Genomic DNA, 22,333 nt, shown 5'->3' on the forward strand with positions numbered 1-22,333 from the left:
TATATATATATATATAAACTGGACATTTGCCCAAACAATAGACCTCCACTGCATACCTAGTGTATTCTATTCTTAATCACTTAAAATAATGGGAGGGTCTAAAAGTTATCAAAGTGATCTAAACAATTCCAAATATTTTGGTTCTAAACTATCTAACTATTCAAACCGCCCAAAGAAGAACTAAATTGATAGAAATAGCAATTTACAAAATGTAACATAAATGGCCACAACAGACGATTTTCTCCTATTATTTAGCTAAACTAATGTGTAGATTGTTGCTGACCTGCAGCTCTACAGAACATTCTGTACCTGCAGCTGAAGCCCTGCCTATGTCATGACTTGGATGCTGACTCTGCTCTCAGTGGTCGTCATATAGGGCAGGTCCCATGCGAGATGGTCCATTATGTCAGCAGCGGACCAATAATAGTTGCAGTGTGCCACGTTTAGCAGGGAGGCAAAGTGTGACGTCCAGAACTTAACCGTTGTTGGGCCGATCCCAGACGGAACAGGGGCCCTACTGTTTCCTCCCCAACCAGACACGCCCCAGCCACACAGAACCAGACACGTAAAGACGCATACACACATGGAACCGATTTAAGTTTTCCCCCTGCCACTGTTCAAATGTCCCCAGGATAAACATTACCGAGCCAAGAAGGCTGGCAATCACCATTACAGATGAGATGTGACGCAATGTCCTGATAATGAGACGTAGTGGGTTTCAGATGTTCCCCCCAGAATGGGGTTCTGCAAATGTCGGCGTAAAGAAACCTGTCGCTGGGTTTGAAAAATTAACCCACATTTTCCACATAGTGCAGAGCACATTTCAGGGTTCTGGCGAAAATATCAGGTAGCACTTTGCATCGGTGAAACCAGAACGTTATTTCTACTGTAAAGTAGTGGTGAACTGAGATCAGGAAATTTTGATTTAAAAAGCTGTTTGACTAAATCAAGTAGTTAATCTGGACTTACTGAAACACTGATCTATGTAAATGATTTCATAGCAGTTGATAGCGTTCCACTTTCTCTTCTCGATTTGAATGGCTCCAGCCAAACCTACTTATTAGCTTTTCTGTAAAGCAAAACTGCATTTCTCTAACCCACTGTGATGTTTTTAAGAGTGGACTTATTTTAGGACAATAGCAATCCTCCTCTGTTTTGGCTCCTCTCAGATTAGCAGTTAGTTTTAGCCTCTAAAGCTAACTGCCCAGCTAATTGGGCATAAGTTATAAGCAAGTGAGATATTACCTCCTTAAAAGCTTAACAGTCTCTACTTGATTCAAAAATATTAAAAATATTTCAAATGTTTGTGCTGGTGATACTGTGTGAATGGTTTGTTTGTAGTCCAGGATAAAATATTTTCTGTTTAGTTTTTGTTCAGGTTAAAAAAAGTTCACATTCATTCCAGGTTGTCCATCTAAAAGATGCCACACATCTTTTAGATGTGTGGCATCAGATTGACAGCTGTCATCTGATGTAAACAGATGAATCTGAGTATGATTAGATAAAAATAAATATGAGACATGATGTTTTTTGAACATGGATTTGAAAGGAAGCAAAACAAGAACACGGCGGGGCCCAACGTGGATGTTTGGATGTGAAAATGTATGTTTTAAATTTTAGGTTCTCATTAAAAGTGTCAGTAAGGTGAATCTCAATAAATGACAATATTACAGAAAAGTTAACTTATTTCACTAGTTCTGTTTAAAAAATTGTTACTATTTTTTTATTATTAATTTGAATTTTAATATATATAAACTGAAGAAAATGGCTGAACGTTTTGGGATTGATCTAATAATATAATGCTATATTTTTTAATTTAATATTTACTGAAGATGATGACTGAATGTGTTTGGAATGATCTAATAATATACTACTTTTTTTATTTATTTTTTATTAATTTGAATTTGAATATATATTAACCGAAGAAAATGGCTGAACGTTTTGGGAAGTTGGGGTTAGGGTTAAATCGTTGGGTAATAAATGGTGGCTGCCAGTAAGTGAACCAGACTCAGGTCAATGATTGTCCACGCTGTGGGACAGTGATATCCCTCTCTCTGCTGTAAATCATCACCTTTCTGCTCCTGGTGACCTCCTCCCCTTCCTCCTCTTCACATCTGGGCTGGCTCCTTCTTGGATGCTCGTTCACGTATGCCGACACTGCCGAGCGCGCGCCTGCATCTTTTAAAACAGGTCCTCCCGCGAGCTGCGTGGTTCAGTTGGTTCGGAGCAGCGCGCAGGTTCTCAGAGGCGTAAATTAGCTCATTCGGTAGTTTATCTGTCACCGTCACTCTGTCGTCGTGTTTGCGTCCGAGGAGATCCACGCACATATATGGAAGAGTCTCAGCGCGGTTTTATTAATTTAGCGTCTTCACTTGGAACAAGAAGACGGTTTCCTGTCGGTTTCCAGCTGCCGTTTGGTGTTTTTAAATCTCACAGGACGCGGTGGTTCACCTGAAGCTTGGGAGGACGCCGTTTACACGAAACTCTGCTCCGGTAAGATTAACAAAAATAACACGCTATAAATGTACCTTTAGTTGAACAAAACTCTTGAACGATAGTTTACTTACCAGTATAATGCTTTTGTCTTTTAGAAAACTGTATAAACCGACGTTCAATGCCCATATGTAACTGCACTTTGACTAATGCAAAAGCCTGATAGAAAACTTCCAATTCCCCCCTAAGTTTGAAATTTCTTCAAATTACTTGGTATTCTGAGTGTTTTTAAGTTTATTTATACATCCTTACGCTATAGCGGTTTATTCGGCTTTGAGAATTTATTATATTGAATTTAAATGATTAATTTTAAATTCATTTTACCATAGCTCAAGATAATGAATTACACTACTGTAAATGTATTTATTTGTATAATTCAAATCTTTTTTCGTTTTTTACATCTTTTTGTACTTCTGAACAGACCATGTGGGACAGAGTACAGACTACCTTTCTGCACAGCCTCCCTAGATCCACCTACTTAATAGACGACTCTGATCGTGTTGTGAATGCTATGTGTCAAGTAGAGATTATCTTCTGTTTTTCAATTTAGGATGCTGAGAAATGTCTGTTAGCCCTTTGAGAACGAAGGGTGGGTAAACAACCTTTCAAGTTATATCAACTTTTGTTTTAGAAAGTTGAAAAAGCCGTGCAGTTTAGGAAATGTCAAGAGCTTGTTTACATTTATCACACATGTTCTTTTAATATTGCAAGTATTTACAAAGGCAGAGATCTTCCCTAAGTGCATCAACTGTATAGTCTGACCATATAACGCTGTTTGCATACATGCACACGTGTGAAAAAGCTGGGTGGCTTATATTTAAAGCTGTATTGATCAGGAATTTAGATTATCCTAATTTATTTATCAATACATCTGACTTGATCTGCCAAGGCCACTCAAGGGATTCAACATGTTTTTGTTTTAATTTTTGGGTCCATTTTAAACTTCATTCAGACCATAAAGGTTTTGTCTCAACTGTTCTGACATTTGAATTAAATTTGCTACCTTGTTGACTTTCACGCCTCTGCACAGCGATAAGGGAGTCTCACGTAGGCTTTGTTTTGATGCAAAGCTAGCAGTCCGAGTACTTTTCCATGTTTGTGAGTCATCTGCAACACTATGCATGTATGTTTTGGTTCGGTATACAGGGCTGTGGGTCAGCTTGCGTCTCCTTTTGTGACTTGACGCAGTTTCAGAAACATTTCTATTGTCTGCAGGAGAAATATTTTTGGGGGGAGGAGGACGGGGAATGCAAGGCTGTTTCCTGCACAGGGGGTTTCACTAACAATGGTCACCTCCGCATAATCCGATGGTGGTTCTCTCTGAGGTTCTCTCCTGAGGACGAAGCTCGGATGTTAAAAGAATGGCCCAAAAAAAAAAAAAAGAGACAGAGAGGGAACAAGTAAGGAAAACAATGGGAGACCAGGCAGGTCCAGTGGGACTAAAGTGTGGAAAACAAAGGAAGGTTAGTTATGGTTGCATAACGCTAGAGTTTGAAATGTCTCAGAAGTTTTCAAGTACCAATTAAACAGAAGTCTGAACTTGTTACTTTCGATTCTTCTAAAGTAACATTCCATTTATTTTTGGCCCATTTCCAGCCCAATCAATGAGTTTGCTGGTCTGGAACCCAAACTAACCAGTCAGTAAATATTTAATTGGTGTTTACAAGAGATGAATATTTGACTCTGAGTGCGTCGAATTTGTGACCAATCCTGTTCCATGGCCTTTAACTGCAAGCTGTACTGACTTGCAGGTTTTTTTTCTCCCTTCAAAGAAACGAGTGTGACTGTGCAGAAACCGTGTCCTGTACCTTTCGTTCCCTAGCTTCTGTTTCACTTTATGTAACCGTTTTGTTGTCTTGTCTGTTGTTAAAATCTTTTCATTTGCGTTTTTCCAGATTAAAAACACTGGATCTGACTACGGTACGTCTATCAAAGAAAGTTGAATGATTGGAAAAAAGTCTGAAGAGGACAAGCTCAAGTCGAGCAGTTACACCTTACCCAAAGCTTCTTCCAAACCTAACCTGAAGGGCGCCATGGCTCTCGGTAGTTTGAACCTCATGCAGACCCTCAAAAACTCTCCGGCTGCCTTCCGACGCCGCTTCCGCCGGGACCGGACGGAGCTGCTCTCCCACGGAGACCCTCTGTTCAAAGTCCACTACCTGGGCACGGCGAAGATCTTCTCTCTTGACCGAGAGCAAGCCCAGGAGGCCATCTCGCACCTGGTGGAAGGTATCGCAAATGGGAAGAAGCTGGGCAAAGATCACGCACTGGTCGTGCGGCCGAGATACATAGAGGTCAAGGAGTTGAGCACGGGGCGCCAGCTGACCAAGACGTACTTGCAGGACATTGCGTACTGCGCCGCCGACGCCGGCCGACCCAACGTCTTCCTGTACATCTGCAAGCACCAGGGCCAGCAGCTGCAGTGCCGGGTTTTCTGGTGCAGCCGGGCGGAGCGCGCACGCGACATGACGGCCTGCCTGGCGCGCTCCTTCCAGCGGGCGCTGAATGACTGGCAGGACGGGTCGGCCTCTCTGCCGCAGGGAGACGCAAAGGTCAAACGTCTGGAGGAGTCTTGTAAATCTGCGTCCATCGCCAAGAGCTCAACGCTGCCGGCTGGGCTGGGAAAAGGTGAGGAGGCGGGAAAACCGTAGCAACCAACAGCGTCTCTACGTCAAGAATTTGTTGCCCTAACCTAGTTGGTATTAAAAAAAAGCAAATTTGTACTTCAAATTCAAACCATCAATTCTATTTATCTGCTCCTCAGTTCACTGGAAAAGAACTGGCTCTGCGTCCCGAGGCCCCCTTAAAGGCATCACCAGGAGAGGATCGGCCACTGACAGCTGGAGCTGAACCTCTGATTGGACGAATGTTCTGCGTTGACCTGCTGACAACTTTAAGGGTGGAAGCACTGCAAGAGGGAAGGAAGGAAGGAAATTTGGGAGGGACTGACTTACAAGGCGAAGGGGCTCAAGCTGCCAACCTGATCCATATTTGGTGACATAATGACTGCTTGTAAGGGTGTTATCATCATAAATGACGAGTGTTTGGAGTTAAATGTTAATGACGCGAGACGGAAATGAGGCTTGCAACAGGCTGCTTTAGGACTAGTCTGGGTCCTGAGCAGCCAGAGTGTGTGATGTTGAACGCGAGATTGCTGCTGGGTGAGTGATCCACTAGCAAACCTGGGGGTAAAAAGACGGAGGTGGGATGTTTTAATGCTCAACAGGCAACTTGTACCAGGTCATGTTTTATATTCATGGTGGCATTTACACGTTTGCTGCTCTATTAAACATATATTCAGGATTCAGAAGGGAGAATGCTGGCACATCAAGCGAAGTAAAACTGTCTGTACTGTTTATAAAGGTTGTTCTTGTTACTTTCAGAGCCCTTTCTATGCTCTCCTGTCAATGAACCCGATAAAGAAACCCCAAGTGTTTTCGGCTCGTTACGAGGACTTCAGTTCCTATGAACTGCATAACAGGTCTGGTAACTGCGGCATCACCAAGTCACTGCAAATCATCTTCATTGGCGACAAACTGTACATAAAAAGAAACGTCCGTGAATTTGCACGGACCTGCAAATTCCTGCGGCACTAGCTCGGCATCCAAACACCGGAGGACATTGTGTTCCCACGCGGAGCCTCGGCGAGGAATGCACAGTCATGCACCTGCATTCCACGCCAGGAGAAATCTGAGATCGGGAATCGTCTCAAAAAGCCTCAAATTCTTCATGTCCGGCCATGACTGTGCCTCTACAGCAGCTGCATACTTTTATTTAATCTTTTTTTTTTTTCTTTTTGTGCTGCAGTTTATAACCTACTGCTGGTGATGATTTATGTGTTAGGTTTACAATTGAGACTTGAGGATAAATGGTGTGCCTTTAGCCTACCATCATGTTCTCACTTTTATTATTCCTAAGCTGAGCTAGAAACATTGACTTTTTAAGGTTTTTTTTTTTGGTTTTTTTTGATGTACCACTTTTTTAAAATGAATTTTAGGATTTTATGTTCAATGATTCTTACAAAAGGCACAGTTCTATCTGAAAGAAGATATCTGTGCCTGCTTCAAGATGTATTTTATCCTTGTACTGTTACTGTACATATTTATCTAAATATGTATTTTATGGGATATTAAAAGTTTTTATACTGACTTTGTATGTGCATATTTCTTTTAAGTTTCAGTAACTCGTATAAAACCAGACTGCACCCTGGTTATGTTTGCTTCCAAACTTAAGTTTTGAGAGCTATATTTAGCTTAACGCAAACAAACCTTGTCCTCTGTGTTTATGAAGGAGGAGGGGGATTGAAGAGTTTTGGAGATGTTGGGGCAGGTCTATTAAAAGGGTCCTGGGATCTGTAATCTGTCATACGGGTCATTCCTCAATGTTGTTTCTGTTTCAACTTGCCTCTTTTCACGTGAGTTCCTTCCCACTGCAGGTACAGATTGACTGGGAATACCCCCACCAAAAGATATGGATGAAATGACAGCATATGTAGCAAAAACCCAAATTAAGACTCTGATCAAACCATGAATGAGCTGTAAAAAGATCCTCACTGTTTAACCTTTATTTTAGAAGTTTTAAATTGGATATTTAGACAAAAATCTAAAACCAGAGGGGCATAATCGCTTTTTAACCAGAAAAATAACACTGAAGACTTGAAAAAGAAGCCATTTCAAGCATTTATTACAACAAATCTGAGAAGGACAGAATAAACGTACATTAATTGCTCATAGTGACATAATATGACAAACTGGTTAGTCAGGCTTCTGCTCAGGTAACTAGCCAACTGCAGTTTAAAAATGTTATCTTAAAAAGCATGATGCACCATGGCTAATTAGTTATACAGACGGAGAAGGACTTAAAACCATCAGATGATGGAAAATGCTTGCAGTTTTGGAACCATAACGTTTAAAAACTGGTTTAGCTTGATAGTAGTAACCTGGCAAATTCTAGTTTAAGCTATTAAGGAATTGAGAACATCAAATCCCCCCAAAATTAAATATTACTAAGGGTGCACCGATTTATCAGTACTGATTTCCTTAAAGTTTGGGAGATTGGTGATCAGCCGATACATGTGATGCCGATCTTATCTACCTCAGCAAAGGTCTAAAAATAAACCACTGTACACTTCTGCTCTGCTGTTAGAGGTTTGACTGATAAACCGACCCACCAGGTTCTGTCTGCATGTTTGCAGTTAACAATAGTCAAATTTCAGACAAAAAACCCCCCCAAAAAACTGGTATCGGACAAAATCGGAATCAGCAAGTCAGGCTTTTTAAAGATCGGTAACCGGTGAACGACCGGTAAACTGCAGTCGGTGCAATACCTAAATATCACTCAATAAAAGCCACTTGTTGAACAGAAGGGATTTCATCTTGCAGAGTCCTGCCTTGTGGAGCCACTGGGTTTTTCAGCGCTCTCTCTGAGTCGCTGTAGCTCCAGCAGGGCCTGGAAATGCAGACGCCTCAGGGGTTTCACTTCCTCTACCACTGAAAAGAGAAATTCTTACAGTCAAAGACAAAAATTAACATTTTCCAGTAGTTTTAATATGTCATATTCAGAAGCCAGAAAAACAATAAAGAAACACAGATTCGACCTTTCTAATGTTTTCAAAGTTGACACATAATTTTAAAATAAATTTGGACTTTTGTGACACAAAAACATCCCTATAAGCCACATCCTCTAAACAGAAAGGCCTTACCAAATATGGATGTAATGCCTGCACCGTTTGGAAATCTCTCACAAAATCACAGATTGTTTTCTTGATAGAAGCCAATCTGTTTAGTTACAAAGATAATGTGTGCAGAACGTGCAGGTGAGCTCAAAGGTAGTAAACATGTATAGGGAGGATGGATTTCTCCCCACCAAAACCAACAAGGCAGCTTGTAGTTGTTTGTTAGCATAAAGTTGGTGAGGCCAAAAAATGCTATCATTTGCATTAATTAACTGTGGCAAACATAGTTTTTTTTTCTGTGTCTGAGCCAAATGAAGGAAAGCACATTTGACCACAGATGCCGTTTTTCAATGATAATCGGTGTAACCGTTTCATCCTGGTGTGTAGCCCTACATGGAGCATTAGGTCACAGTAACAATGCTGGTCAGAACAGGAGCAGGAACTGTGCTTAACTTTTTCTACTGCCATAATTTTTGTTTTTATCACAATCACTTTTTTTCCTTCCACGGTAAATTACAGGTATGATGGACTAAAAGAGAAAGATTTAGATCCATAGAAAGATCATGACTTGTTCGGTCTCCAGTCTAATAATCTCAGACATTTTGCTGAGTTCCTCCTTCTTACTAAATAAATATTCCTATAAATGTTCACATTTTGGAGACTTTGCTCCTTATTTTGGATATACAAATAATAAAAAACAAACAATCGCGAGCCTAAACACAAGTGAAAAGGAAATGATGATGAATGTCCTTAAGTTCTCCGAGACAAATACTGATTATCATGGTAAGGTAGCTAAACAGCACCACCTGCAGACTTCAATAGTAACTGTAATATTTTATTATGAAAAGACACCTTTGTCATAGTGCAGCTCGTCCCGATTCCCGTAAATCAGATAGGTCTCCAGGAAGCTGAGGAGGGCTCCTGTGACTAGGAAGCGGTCGTGGAGGGGAAGGGTTTTGATGTAACGCACGTCGAGGGCGAAGGGGTTGGAGGGAGAGGGAACGGTGCACAGGCACACCAGCTCATTCACAATGTCCCAGACACGAATACCTGTAGAGATAAAAGCTTTTATCTCCTGAACTTCATCAAAATCATTGGTTTTTTTGTGTGTTTTTTTTAAAAGAAAATACTTTTAATTAAACAAACACAAGAACAAACACATACCTAAACTGAACAAAACAATCTCAGAAAAGATCCAGAAGCCAACCTCTACTGGCCCAGCTCATGGAAACTCTGGTAATTATTCCCAAAGCCGTTCACTCAAACAGTAACCCTCCTGCAGGTTGGATTCCTCACATGGTTTCCATACCTCTCGTCTGCCAGTCTGTGATGGACTTCAGCTTCATGGGTGTGTCCTTGACCATTGAATCCATGCCACCGATGCTGACCAGCCGCTCGTGATTGGAGCGTATCCACGCGTACGGGCGTCCGTACTTGACGTAGCCGGCCAGGAGAAACAGAGTGCAGTTCACCTCCTGTCGAAGGAGGAGTTCAAGAGTTAATCTCACAGCAGAAACAGAGCGACACGTGTCGGTGTGTACCGTCAGCATGCGCTTACTGGCACGGCAATCTCCCCCTCACTGGGAGAGGCTGGGAGAAGATGCTCCTCACCGTTCGGTTCCCTGTAAGCAAGAAAAACAGATCAGCGAGTTAGTGGAGGACCGACATTCAGCATCATGTCTGACATTTGTAAAATCAAACAGAAAAAAAAAAAAACAGACACCCTCTTCTGAAACTAAACACCTACACGTCAATGTAAGCAGACACACACAAAGTCACATCAGTCACCTGTCGGTTTGCGTCGGATTCCTGGAGTGAGAGTTAGTCGTCTGGACGTCTGGCGGGCCCCGAGGCTCCCCGGGCAGGGGGGAGCTGCTCCTGCTGCCCAGGCTAGGAGAGCTGCTGCTGGGTGACACGCAGCTGCTGCTGGAGGAGGAGTACGACGACGCCCTGGAAACCAAAAAACCTGGGGAGCGCCAACCCTGGGCAAAGTTGGACCGGAGAGAGACAAAACTACACTAAATTGGAAAAGAATAGATATTTTTCATATTGTGCTACGTTAGAAACACAAATCTCAACATATGGTAGACCGTCATAATGTAATACATAAGTGTGAAGTTAAATGATACATTAATTTTTGTATTTTTTTTTTACTTATAAAAATTGCATATGTAGTATTTTAGTATTGCCCTCATAAGTCACCTAAGGTTAAGGTAGAAAATATGTCCACAATTTTATTATCAGTTGAGAGCTTTTTTGGAAAAATTGGAAAGCAGAGAGTCATTTATTTATTTAGGGCACCCAAGTAAAGGGGCTGATTACAAATTGATCCTTTAAAAAGAAAGTCAGTTGTTAAGTTGGATTTATCCCAATAAACTAGATTGAAGTTTGTGACTGTAATGTGTAAATTACCAATGGGTAAAAAAAAAAAAGTAATATCTTATTGGGTCCAAATAAACTGCATTGTATCCAAATAGCGGATAAAATCAAATAGCAGGACTGTGCTCTGCTATAAAAAAACAAAAAAACAAACAGTTTATCCTTGAATGTGTGTCTGCACTCCCAGATCAAATGAAACTAACCAGATCCTCATTGACTACAGTCAGCAGCAGCTCTTCTTTTCCTCTTAGCCAGGGCTGGAAGTATTTAAATCCCTGCGGAATAAACAACATGACGTGTGTGTTTGGGGCACATGAGCTGTTTCATATCTCCTCTGAATAAACCGTGTGATGATGACCCAAACCTGCAACGATCCGAGTAAAGCCAAGTCATTCAAAAAGTGCTGCAGCTTCCTCTTCTGCTCCCTCTCTTTCTTCTGTTGGGACACAAATTAACATGAGGCACAAAGAAAACAACAATACGACCCACAGCACTTCCGAGTGATGCAACCAATAAGAACCCTTCCGGTCTTGTATCTTAGCAACGCCTCCTCACATCTTCCTAGGATCTCCTTTTTTTCCATTTAAAAGACGTCTCCTTTTACATTTACAAGATATCTTATTTAAAAATACGACAAATAAGGCTGTGAAGAAACAGAAAACATTCCGTTAAATGCAGCCACCGGCTGCGTAAAAACACACTACTTACACTGGCACTGCTCATCTTTTAATAAATCACAGGATTCACCTCTCTTCTAGCAGGCGCCCAACTTATGAATCACCTCGTGTCATTTTTAAAAACATATTCTATACCATTTAGCTGTAGCTTGTGTATTTTATAGCTAACCCTGGTATAAAAGCCTAAACGGAGCTCTCCCTGGGTGTTGTCTGTCAGTATTGGCTGTTGGCAGCGGTGTAATGATGAGGGTGTGCTGCCTCCTAGTGGCCACCAGCATAAACTGCAACTCTGGTTCAAAGTGGACTAGCGTTACCAGCCTGGTTCCTCTGCCAACTGTAAAAAGTTCGCTCTGCTTACCGGAAATGTATGATTATCTTCCTGATAAGGGGATAATGTCTACATGTATATTACCCTTCTAATGTAAAAAGGTACCTCAACTGCTCCTTCGTATATCAACAGGACGTTTTAACAAAAAAACAAAACAAAAAACAATTGTAGCTGCCCACACGGACCAACCAAATTCTTTCTGGAAATAGGTTTTATTGTTAGAGGAATAAAAAAAAAACAAAAAAAAAAAACACTCCATTTGGCAACACTGGTAAGAAATATGTTTGAAGGGGTCCTTAAAGCCTAATAGGAATATGTTGAGGGTTCAGTTTTCTGCAACCACTACTAATGCGTTGCACAAAGGCGGATGGGGTTATGGAAAGGGACTAACTCCAAATGCTGTTTATTGTCCTTGTCCAATAGGACAATGATCCCAAACACACATCAAAGTCATTAAGCTTCTGGAATTGCCCCAACCTCAGCAACATAAAAAATTTGTGGACTGTGATTAAAAGCCGAATACAATGCCAGGAAACAAACCACTTAAATGGAACTTGACCCATTTTGCCAAGAAAGGCTGTCAAATATCCAGCTAGAGATTTGCCAAGTGGCAAATGGGGACATTAATCGCAATGTTAGTAGGAGTGAGCTGGGAGAGGAGGTTATATTCAGTGTGAAAACAACTACCAAACTAAACGAAATATCATAGATAACTTGAGTGAATGCAAAAGTTTTCCAATGACAGATTGATTAAGTGGAAAAAAATTATTCAACCCGACCTGGCTCAACCTAAAAAGCAGTTGCCCCTTAAACCTAATAACTGGATGTGCCAGCTTGGGGAACAACAACTTCTATCAGGTATTTGCACCAATTAGCAACGAGTGTTTCATATGGCTGTAAATGAATTTGGGACAAATGTTCTTGCAGAATTGTTCAAATTTAACCACAACAATAAAAAATGGCTCCAACTGCACTTCACTGGAGTCCTAAACCTTTAGAAATAACTTTCTCCAGACTGAAGAGACATTGATCAGTGTTGGTTTTGGGGGATCTTTTGGCCTACTTCAGGTTCCATGTAGGTAGTTTCTTGATTCTAGACGTTTGACATTCAAATTGTTCTGTTTTTATTCAAAGATTTTTTTTTTACAACCCATTTGGATTTAGTTTGCTTCACTGGTTGAATGAACGTACCACCATTTTTGACTTCCTCCCCTGTGATCCGCATAAATCTGACAAAATTTATGTTGGTCAGATTTATGAAGGAAAAAAAAAATGAAGGAAACATTAAAACGAGCGGAAAAGAAATAATCACTTTAATCCGTCCGAGACACAATTTCATCCTCCTGCACAACATCCTCTGTTTAAAAAACAACAATCAACACATTGTGCAAAAACTGCATAGAATCATTGAGCAGCAAAAGTATTAAATCTTCCAAAGTGACATAATTTGTCAAAAAGAGCCGTGATCTTCACAGAAGACAGAAAGAGGGTCAGTTTAATCGTTCTTGGAGCTGAAGTGAATGAAGAAGGTCCTGATCTCTTTGGGTGAGATGGTGACGGTGAAATCCTGATTCCTCTTATCTTGGTCATTTTCTAAAATGGAAGGTGTGAAATATTTTTAGTTAGTAAAAAAAAAAGAAAAAGAAAAAAAGTCTCATTTCTTTCCTTTCTCGTTTGGAGCGTCCCTCACTTTTCCCAGACGTGTCTGCAGTTTTCCACCTCCACCTTTGCAGGCTTGTGATATTCCAGCTTCCTGTAAGCGAACGCTCCTCCAGGTCCCGCACTTCCCCCAAACCCTTTAAAACGTCCTGATCGCAAGAGAAGAGTCAGTCAAATAAAGTCCCACCGAAATGCAAAGAAGTTTGAGCTTGCAACGTGACAAAGTGTGAAATGTTTTACGTCGATACATCTACGTTTTGTCTTTTTTTTTTTTTTTTTCTGCAACTGTACCTTTAGGTTTACCGTGACTGGCTTGGAAAGCTCGGGGTCCTCTCCCTCCTCAAACAGATGCGTGAGTCTCAGCAGAACCCGATCGTAGTCCGGCTCAGAGCGCTCCTCCTTTCCTGCTTACGTTTCAAACAGTAATGACAACAACGCATGAGAAAAACACATCTGAACATTAAGAAAATCTGCAGATTCGGTCACGCAGAACCTGAACGCAGGCGGCTGAGGTGAAGGTCGTGGTCGGAGGTGTAGTTCCACCCTGGGATGCTGAGGCTCAGCAGGTGGAGGTTGGGAGGCAGAACAACTGGAGGCACTTGGGAGTTAAATCTGGGCTCTTTGTCCATCCGGGACTTACCTATTAAAAAAGACAAGACAGCTTTTTAAACTCAAACTACTGAGAACATGTTGGGGTTTTTTTTATGTAAAAATGTGCAAAGGAATGATCAGATCACTGCAATTTTCCACCTCCACCTTTTGTGGAGACAATTTTGTAGCTTGATTTGCCCAGATCAGTGACTGCTCAGTCAGAAATGTAACAATTTCACCCTTTTCCCGATCAGTGAAAGCAAGAACACTTTATTTTCATACCAGGTGTTTAAAACAGAAGAAAGCACCAAATGTGTAAGAGGCTATTAAAAAATAAAACAGTTTTCTACAGCAAGTTTAAGCTTATTTGAGGTTCGTTCAGGTAAGAGAGATCCAGACTTCCAGGAGACAACAGGAAGGCTACAAGGAGTAAAACAAACATTGCTCTGTTTTATCCTTATCTGTTTCATGAAAAAGGAATGGTTTGCAAATGTTGGCAGCTTTTTTTTTGAAATTGTAATAGAATTGACATTATCTAGAAAACGCACAGAGACTGCTATTCTAACTATGCTATGCTAACTGCGCTAATATACAATGCTAACGCCAGTGCTCCATTTTTTTAAATGAGTAAAAATCCTGATTTGCTTCTGATATGAAAAATAATGCCTTCTAAAAGCAATAAGTCTAGAGAAAATGTTCTCAATGTTGTTCTTAGATCCTCTTACATTTGTAATTTTCATACTTTTCAACAGTCACAGACTTCCTTATGTAGTCACATATCATTATCTTTAATTCATGAAACCCCACAATGCCAAAGTTGGCTTTTAATTTGAAAAAGAATATTTCACATTATCCCTTCAAGTTCTGCCAGTAACTTAAAACCCCAAACTATCAAAAAAGGTAGACAAAAACAGCAATTTTAAGAAAATAAAATACTTTGTAATTATTCAGCAATATTAAAACCCTTTATGTTTTACCTAAAATTAATTTTGACCTTTAAAACAAAAACGTCTTAAAGACAATTTCAACTCCAGCCAACAGATCAGCCGTGTCTCCTTCATATGAAGATACTTACCAGGCCGGTCTATTGGCATGACGACGGGTCTGTGCTGCAGCTCTACCGCCCCCCTCTGGTACAGTTTGGATGTTGCACCCACAGAGCCAAGGATCATCCAAAGGGTGGGCCTCACAACCGAGCTGTCGTTCAGCGTGAGGTTGTAGCCGAGGTTCCACTGCAAGTTGTTCCAAAGTCGGCGATGGAGCATCACCTGAGAGAAAATAAGCACTTTCCAAAATACATCTGTGACTAAATATCACAAAGCAAGTGGTGGTTAGTGTTTCGTTGTTACCTCTAGCTGTCCGTCAGCTTGACTGGAGACGCCGTGAGCTCTGTCGCCGAGGAGCACCAGGCGGCTGATGTCGTCCTGGATGTAGGCCGTTCGGACCATGGGGAAGTAATTCTGCAGACAGGAAAAATGGAGCATATTTACCATCAAACAACAAACCTGAAAAAAACAAAAAAAACACAGTTTGTCAAATATCCCACCCTTGCTAAAGTGTTATTAGTGAACTTCTTGTAGGTTCTCTTCATCATTTGGTAGCCATTGTCATCCGAGTACAGAGTCCTGTTGTTGTCGAGGGAGGAGCTGGTTCTGAGGACCACCTCTGTGTTGAGGCGCAGGGGGCCCAGAGAGTAGGTCTGCTCCAGCCTGTGGCACCAGGGTCCGGCCTCCGAATACTCTGGGACGCGAGTGGTGATCGAGTAGGCGTAGTCCTCGTCACCGTCCTCTCTAGAGCGGTCAGTCAGAATTGGTCGTCAACCATAGAAGGAGATGAAATCTTCTCGGTTACACCGCAAAAACACTAAGTCTGACCAAGTATTTTTGATCTACTTTCTAGTGCAAATATCTCAGTACCAAACTAACTTTTCATCAAGAAATAGTCAGAATATTGATAACAAAAAGTACTAGCTCAACTGGCAGAATATTTCACTTAGAACTAGTACTTTCTCATCAATATTAAGCCATTATTGACCTGAAAAGCTTCTATATCTTGCTGAAAAGTTACTTGTAATTAGTTTTGTCCTATTTCAAGTGACATTTGCACTAGAACCTTGACCAAAAATACTTGGTACGATTTTGTGTTTTAGCAGAGTAGTTCCAATCTCCAGTCACCGACCTGTAGAACCGCTGCCTGATCTCGGTGAGCACCTTTCCCGGGATTATCTCCATTTCCACGGCCTTGTAGGCCCGAACAGCCGACCCGTTAGCGCTGAAGATGTAGTTGTCAGAGATGGGTCCTGCTTTCACGTCCCCATTGGCGTCGTATTCCCAGAAGTCCTGCGTCATCATGATTTGCCTTTGCTCCTTTCTGCCAGTGAAGAAGCACAAGCCGTTTTCCCAGAGTCATTTTAGTTTATGTTGCAGCACACTTAATAATTAATCAGTGTGATTTTCGCATGTTCTTTTATTGTTGAAAACTGTTAACAACAGACAAAAGCGACAGTGAGCGCCTGCCGCTAATCGGCCGTTACTGCGCTGAATAGCCGTTGGCTCGCTGAGTCAGGAGTGCTCACTGTGTTTTATACGCCCACTGGTGGCGAACTGCTGTAACTACAGTTTAATGCCTCTCAGTCCGAATAGAAGTGCAGCTTAAAAATAATTTCTATAGTCAAACAGAAGTCTTTAAATAAGTTAAAAAAAGGGAGGGGCTTGAATTATTTCTAACATCAATTCAGTCACATTTATTTTACACAAAAGAAACAATCGAGGGAGGTTTGATATAAAAATCAAGTAGATTTATTTATTCAGACTCTGTTAGATTTTCATCCATCACCAAATCAACAGACGAACTCTCTGTGCTGGAACTAAATCCTGTTCAAAACGTGTAAAATGTTAAGTGCCCTGCCAATGTATAGGTTTAAAACTCACAGGTAGGTGGCGCTGTGCACGAGGTTGGTGTCCTGGTCAAACATGAGTTTGTAGCAGCCGTTCAGAACGGGCAGAAGCCGCCTTCCCGTTTTCCTCCAGTCCTTCACACGCCGCCGCTCGAACGCAACACCTCGAGCTTCGTAGGTGCGCTCGCACTTGCACTTCCCAGAACACGGCGCCTCAGAGAACTGGACGGAGTACTTCCTGTGCTGAAGGCCGCCGAGCTGCGCCACAAAGAAGAGGTCGTAGGAGGCGTTGCACTGTGCCGACCTCTGGATCTGCGACGCAGAAGGAGAGAGAGAAAGTTGATTTCAGAAGGTGATGGTTGAGCTAAGTTACCTCAAACAGGAGGAGACGTTCGTGGACCTGCGCAGGGACAGGCTGTCCGTTGTCGTCACGGACGACAGCACTCGGGAAGGTTACAGTCATGTTAACCATGGAGGTGATGTTCCACGCCAGCGGGTTGTAAACGATCACGTGTTGCTCCAGACCCTGATCAGAACCTAAGATAGGAACATAAATAAACATCCACAACTGAATGCTGGAGAAACCCATTTGTTTACCAAACCCCGTTAAAGTTCTGTTAAATCAGAGAGGTAATGTCAGAAAAGTCAGACGCAACAAAAACTTTCTCAGAGTTTCAGCAATAAGGCTGTGGACTCAATTTAAAGTAGAAGAATTTGGAGCCAACAACTTACTTTTCACTATCCCATCACCACAGCATGATGCTGCCTCCACCGTACCTCTGTTTGTACAATGTTCTCAGTTACGAGATAAGAGAAAATCCATCACAAAATTAACCTTGTGCAATGTTTTCTTGGTTTGTCGCTTTCAGAAGTCCACATGCCGAGTTATGTTTAATTCAAAGCTTTATTCCAGTGACAAAGCCTACTTACATCATATTAATTATCTATCATAATAATGCATAAGAAGCCAATTCTCGGGACATGTGGGTGATATGGACTTCAAAATTAATCGCCATATTTTGTGGTACTAGTAGAAAGTCAATAAAAACAATTTAAAAAGCTATTTTTCCATCCTTTTTAGGTAAGGTGTAGATAAAATGCGCTTCTTCGGGAGGCCGGTTTCTTAAACCAAACTGCTCACTGTAACTGCATTTAATCATATTTTCAAATTTATTGATATTTATAGATGCTCTCATGAAACAAATAGTGGAGAAAAAAGTAAAAATAACATTTACGATGTTTTTTTATTTTTATCTCAAAAATCAGGATTTGGAACTTATCAAGTCGACGATAAATCAAAACGATCACGATGAGAAATTTCTCAGGCTAAGAGATACAATAAATATCATCCCAGGAATGTACGTTTAGAAAAAGGTGGAAGCGCTTTCAGCTCGTACCTTTTCCCTGGAAGCTTCCGCTGGGAACGCCGGAGACGTCCGGGTTCTGCGGCAGCAGGAAGAGCGCGGCTAGAAGCTCCTCAGCTCCCATCATGCCTTGCAACAGGTGCTGCACGTACATTTCCGCCACTTTGGGAGACTCGGTACCAGTGATGGCGTCATGGTGTTGGACCTGGAAAGAATCACAGTACGTATCGATTCCTATTCTCTTCCTCGTGTTAAATGATATTTTTTCGTGTCGTGTCTCGGATGTAAAAGCCGAGGCGGATTACCTCGGAGACAGCCCAGCGCAGAGCTCTGAGTTTCTCCAGAGCCCAGTCTTTAGCCACCGGTCCGTCTGGGAAGCTGATCCGGTACCGGGTGAAGAGCGTCTCCGCTGCGTGCAGCCGGGAACTGGCCCGCCTCGCCACTCCCTTCAGGACATTTCTAGAAGCATAAAACCCCGTCCATGCCTGGTAGGGCTCTGGGAAATGTAGCAAAAACACTTCCTGTATGTGTGTACGTGCATGTTATTCGCAACTGTCCGCATTCATATGGAAAATAAAACCTTTTCCACACTCAAATTTCCAGAGTTTGTAGTCCTAAACGACAGTTTTCAAGATACTAAATACTTAAGTTCACAATAAATTTATGACAAGGATGGGAATAAAGTCTGGAAAAACAAATATTCTATCATTTGTGAAAGAATTTCCAACTTCCCAATGTTTACTCTGCGAGAATACACACTGCTTACACACACACACCCGTCGAATATGGTAGAAAATCCTCACTCCCACGGACATCCCAGGTAAGATTTGATTGGTGGACTGACTGGAAGTACTCGCTCAGAGTTGCGTACTGCACCGTTACGCCGAACTCCTTGCTGTTCTGGTTGATGTACGTCATCAGAGGGTCCATGTTCCTGAACTGCACTGATGAGTTGAAAAACTGTTTGTCGCAGCCCTAAAAAAAAACAAAAAACAATAAAAAGACCCAAAAAGATTCTGAAACTGATTTCAAGACTAAAACCCTTTCCAGGATAAAAGTCATGAAAAAATGATAGTTTGCGTTCCCCCACCCAAGGCCAGAGCAAATGGTTGGTCCTGAACCACGCAGCCCTCTGCTTGATGTTCTCCACCATGGTCTGAGCGTACGCATGCAACGTCTCCTTGGTGACGGGGAGGCTCATGTTGGGGTAGACGCCATCTTTGGGGGGGTCCGGGAACAAAGCGACGCCGTTCCAGTAGAAACCGGATCTGCGGTGGAAGAAACAAGCTTTCAGTTATTGAAACTGGAGTAAATTAGGTTTTGCTACGCTGACAAACAGAACCAGGTTTCTTTTGGAGGTTTGGTTGTGGATGGCGGTTATGCTTAGTACTGACTCAATATGAATGGATGTCACACTTTTTAGAGTTTTATTTCTAAAAACCCATTGAAAACAATAGATTAATCTCCCTCCACTTCATTATTATTCTCTACTGGTCCAACATATTAAATCCCAATAAAATACAATGAAGGTTGTGCTTCTAAAGTGACAGAATGGGGAAAAGATAGAGGGTATAAATCACGTTGTAAGGCACTGCAGTTAGAGACAGAAATATTAACGTAAAACACCTGTTGGAGAACGGTATGTGAGACGGCGTGCAGTAGCTGTACTGGTCCATGGTGTGTGTGAAGATCTCCTGTTGGGCTTTCAAAGAGGGAGACCCTCTCCACACAAACTGCAGTTTCTGAAATCAGAAAACAACCAGTTAGCAAAGACCCTCAATTTGTTTCCTGTCGCAGACTGCAGAGCAGAGCCACGGCCACCTTGTTTTTCTGCATGCCGTCTTTGAGGTCGTAGTCGATGCGGGAGATGAGGTGAGCGTTGAACCCGGCCAGGGAGAACAGCACCGGCGTGGTGGCCGAGGCGCCGAACGGATCCACGTGCCAGGAGAACTGCGGACGCACGCCGAACGTTTGGTACAGGAAGCCGTGGCCCTCTGAAACGACGGCAGAGTCAGCAGGACGGGTGAGTCTCGACGGCAAACTCGTGGGGACCGAGGGGAGCAGGAGTCGGGTTACCGGTCAGCTGCAAGATCTCGTCTTCCAGGTCCGTCACCGCCTCGTCGTGCATCACTTGGCCTCCGATGATGAACTCCATACGACCTTCTTTCACGAGCTGCCGGACCTGGACGGGGGGAATTCACAAGATCAGCTTAAATCCTGCAGAAAAGTAACATTAATCACTCACCTGGACAAATAACACCCAAAAGACATGTTTTTTTAATTTATTCATTTAGATTTTTAAGCAAATCTTTCAAAGGAAGGTAACTTAATAGTGAGTCAAATGCTTAATTCCTTCAGCACATGTTGGCTCAGTCATATTTTGTGTCATAAGTTCATTCTACTATTTTTTAACCAACAGAGCTTTTAAACTTCTGATGCTACAGTCAATGCTAACTGGGAATTTTAAAGTCAGTTTTGCAGAACAGGTTTATCTGGGACTGCATGTCTTCTTGGTGGTGTGGGATTGAGGCGGTGAGCACAAGCAGAGGGTTACCCAGGGCATCGTTCATCCGAGAACTGCCACTGATCTCAGTCACTGAAAATATATGCTTTTATGGTGAGTAAATAAAAACTCTGGAGCCACGTTTCTCTGTTTACATGTTGCCTTCGAGGTGCCAGTCACAGTGCTTGTAATTCATTATAACAAAGCAAAACGGGATTTATTGCAAGGAGGTTAGTTTTCAAGAACTGTAATAAAGGAAAATGATTATAGTACGTCTGCCTTTAACAGTCAGAACCAGAGGAGGGCAGATCAATCCAAAATATCAATACTGACGTGGTGATAAGATTGATAGCTTTGTTTCAGATCCCCTCTTGAAACTGTGCTTTATCTTTGTATTGTAGTTTCTCAACCCTGTCATAAAAATATTTTTGCTGTGATCTGCTCTCAGAGACTAATGTTTTGCACTTTTTTTTATCATGATTTTAGAAAATAATCCACACAATTGTTTTTTGTTTTTTTATTTTTAGATGCTTACCATGTAAATATGTCATTTTGTAGACACATGTCCTGGGTTTTAATATAAAATTATTCAAAGAAAAAACTACAACACAGCATAAAAGTCAGAAGTTTGACGATACACGTAAATAATAAGTAATAGTGTCAGTATCAGCTACACCGATACTATATTTACATGGTATGTATCGAATCGACACCAAAATATGCAGCGTCGCACTTCTAGACAGTACAGATAGCTAATCATGTGATTGTAGATACGTGTCCATACTTGTTTCTTTTGAGTGTCCGAGGCCACTGAGTCCCACCACAGTCTGAAAAACTCCTGCTCCACAGAGATAAACCTGCGCTCCTTCACCTTTGACAGCTCCTCCGTCACGCTGCTGTACACGTTGGCCGCATAGGCGTGCATACTCTCCTACAGGACATACTCATGTTTAGAATAAATAAAGCAGCACTCTGTAGGACGATTGTACCATGAACACAACAACCTGGATGGTGTAAACCCAGCCTACATCCATGTGGCTGTGAGGAATCACAAATGTTTGAATGGGTTGATTTTCTCCGAGCGTTTTACCCGAACAGAACCAAAAACCGAACACGATGAGGGATAAAAGATGCATTTTGTCAGCTCAAAAAGGCGACAGGAGCTTTTGGCGATGAGCTCCCTAGCGTTCACCAACACTTCCTCATGTCCTTATTATTGTTTTGTTAAAAAAAAAACATGTGACTGGACTCGCCTCCTTTACAGTCAGCCGCCGGATGACCTAGACAGCAGCGTCGACCAAGCGGCGTGGGAGGAGTTTAGCAACTGGAAGAGCTGGTCAAAGAGATTCTTTGTTATTGGTTGAATGAAATCCATTTAATGAAAGAAGTAGGGATAAATATTGAGGAATACACATGTATCAATAACTCCACTGTAGTAATCTGTTTTTTATTACTATTTTATCAACTCTATTTGATATTGTTAACTCTATTTGTTAACAATATCAACTCTATTTGTTTTGTTTTATCAAAAGTTGTGTGCTTTTGACCAACTTATTTTTAATGCACCTATTCTTTTGTTATTGGTTCAGTAAAATCCATTTATTATAAGTTACTTTTTTATATCTTCTTAACACTTAACATATATAGTTTTTAAGTTTATTCTGTATTCATTCAGTTTTTCTTCTGTTCCATGCTTTTGTTGTTCCTTTTGTCATTGGTTTAATAAAGTCAACTGGAAAATAAACATGAAAAAAGAATATGTAGACTAC

General features: G+C 41.6%; 3 protein-coding genes and 1 long non-coding RNA gene across 8 annotated transcripts in view; 1 reads left to right on the forward strand and 3 right to left on the reverse strand.

Moving 5' to 3' along the window:
• The window catches only part of LOC103480525 (uncharacterized), a 12,312-nt gene extending 10,168 nt beyond the window's left edge, over positions 1 to 2,144 (reverse strand). The window contains exon 1 of the long non-coding RNA XR_536109.2: positions 2,072 to 2,144. This is a non-coding gene — a long non-coding RNA (uncharacterized LOC103480525). The remainder of the gene's footprint in view (positions 1 to 2,071) is intronic.
• Positions 2,145 to 2,191: 47 nt separating this feature from the next.
• Positions 2,192 to 6,642, forward strand: LOC103480522 (uncharacterized). 2 transcript variants are annotated; one of them, XM_017310472.1, is made up of 4 exons: positions 2,192 to 2,493; positions 3,709 to 3,956; positions 4,389 to 5,121; positions 5,258 to 6,642. In XM_017310472.1, exons 3-4 carry the CDS (start codon positions 4,437 to 4,439, stop codon positions 5,341 to 5,343), a joined length of 771 nt encoding a protein of 256 aa, XP_017165961.1. In that variant the 5' UTR covers positions 2,192 to 2,493; positions 3,709 to 3,956; positions 4,389 to 4,436; the 3' UTR covers positions 5,344 to 6,642. The 2 variants fall into 2 exon arrangements, with proteins under 2 accessions (XP_017165961.1, XP_008433716.1); XM_008435494.2 differs by lacking the exon at positions 3,709 to 3,956.
• A 512-nt stretch (positions 6,643 to 7,154) lies between these two features.
• Positions 7,155 to 11,474, reverse strand: LOC103480521 (uncharacterized). The gene is made up of 8 exons (XM_008435493.2): positions 11,255 to 11,474; positions 10,911 to 10,982; positions 10,750 to 10,821; positions 9,956 to 10,149; positions 9,726 to 9,789; positions 9,477 to 9,642; positions 9,020 to 9,217; positions 7,155 to 7,982 (listed from the first exon to the last, which is right to left on the reverse strand). Exons 1-8 carry the CDS (start codon positions 11,267 to 11,269, stop codon positions 7,864 to 7,866), a joined length of 900 nt encoding a protein of 299 aa, XP_008433715.1. The 5' UTR covers positions 11,270 to 11,474; the 3' UTR covers positions 7,155 to 7,863.
• A 1,368-nt stretch (positions 11,475 to 12,842) lies between these two features.
• Positions 12,843 to 21,896, reverse strand: man2b2 (mannosidase, alpha, class 2B, member 2). 4 transcript variants are annotated; one of them, XM_008435492.2, is made up of 19 exons: positions 21,818 to 21,896; positions 21,349 to 21,495; positions 20,138 to 20,243; positions 19,883 to 20,055; positions 19,688 to 19,803; positions 19,152 to 19,329; positions 18,838 to 19,036; positions 18,367 to 18,557; positions 18,095 to 18,266; positions 17,098 to 17,234; positions 16,732 to 17,009; positions 15,980 to 16,171; positions 15,348 to 15,591; positions 15,151 to 15,261; positions 14,877 to 15,069; positions 13,704 to 13,850; positions 13,502 to 13,617; positions 13,242 to 13,359; positions 12,843 to 13,144 (listed from the first exon to the last, which is right to left on the reverse strand). In XM_008435492.2, exons 2-19 carry the CDS (start codon positions 21,487 to 21,489, stop codon positions 13,047 to 13,049), a joined length of 2,910 nt encoding a protein of 969 aa, XP_008433714.1. In that variant the 5' UTR covers positions 21,490 to 21,495; positions 21,818 to 21,896; the 3' UTR covers positions 12,843 to 13,046. The 4 variants fall into 4 exon arrangements, with proteins under 4 accessions (XP_008433714.1, XP_017166094.1, XP_008433712.1 ...); XM_017310605.1 differs by lacking the exon at positions 21,818 to 21,896 and adding an exon at positions 21,569 to 21,790 and having other exon boundaries at positions 18,101 to 18,266; XM_008435490.2 differs by lacking the exon at positions 21,818 to 21,896 and adding an exon at positions 21,569 to 21,789 and having other exon boundaries at positions 13,502 to 13,614.
• Positions 21,897 to 22,333: the final 437 nt, after the last annotated feature.

Source organism: Poecilia reticulata, linkage group LG18, assembly GCF_000633615.1.
Source record: "Poecilia reticulata strain Guanapo linkage group LG18, Guppy_female_1.0+MT, whole genome shotgun sequence".
Classification (NCBI taxonomy): domain Eukaryota; kingdom Metazoa; phylum Chordata; class Actinopteri; order Cyprinodontiformes; family Poeciliidae; genus Poecilia; species Poecilia reticulata.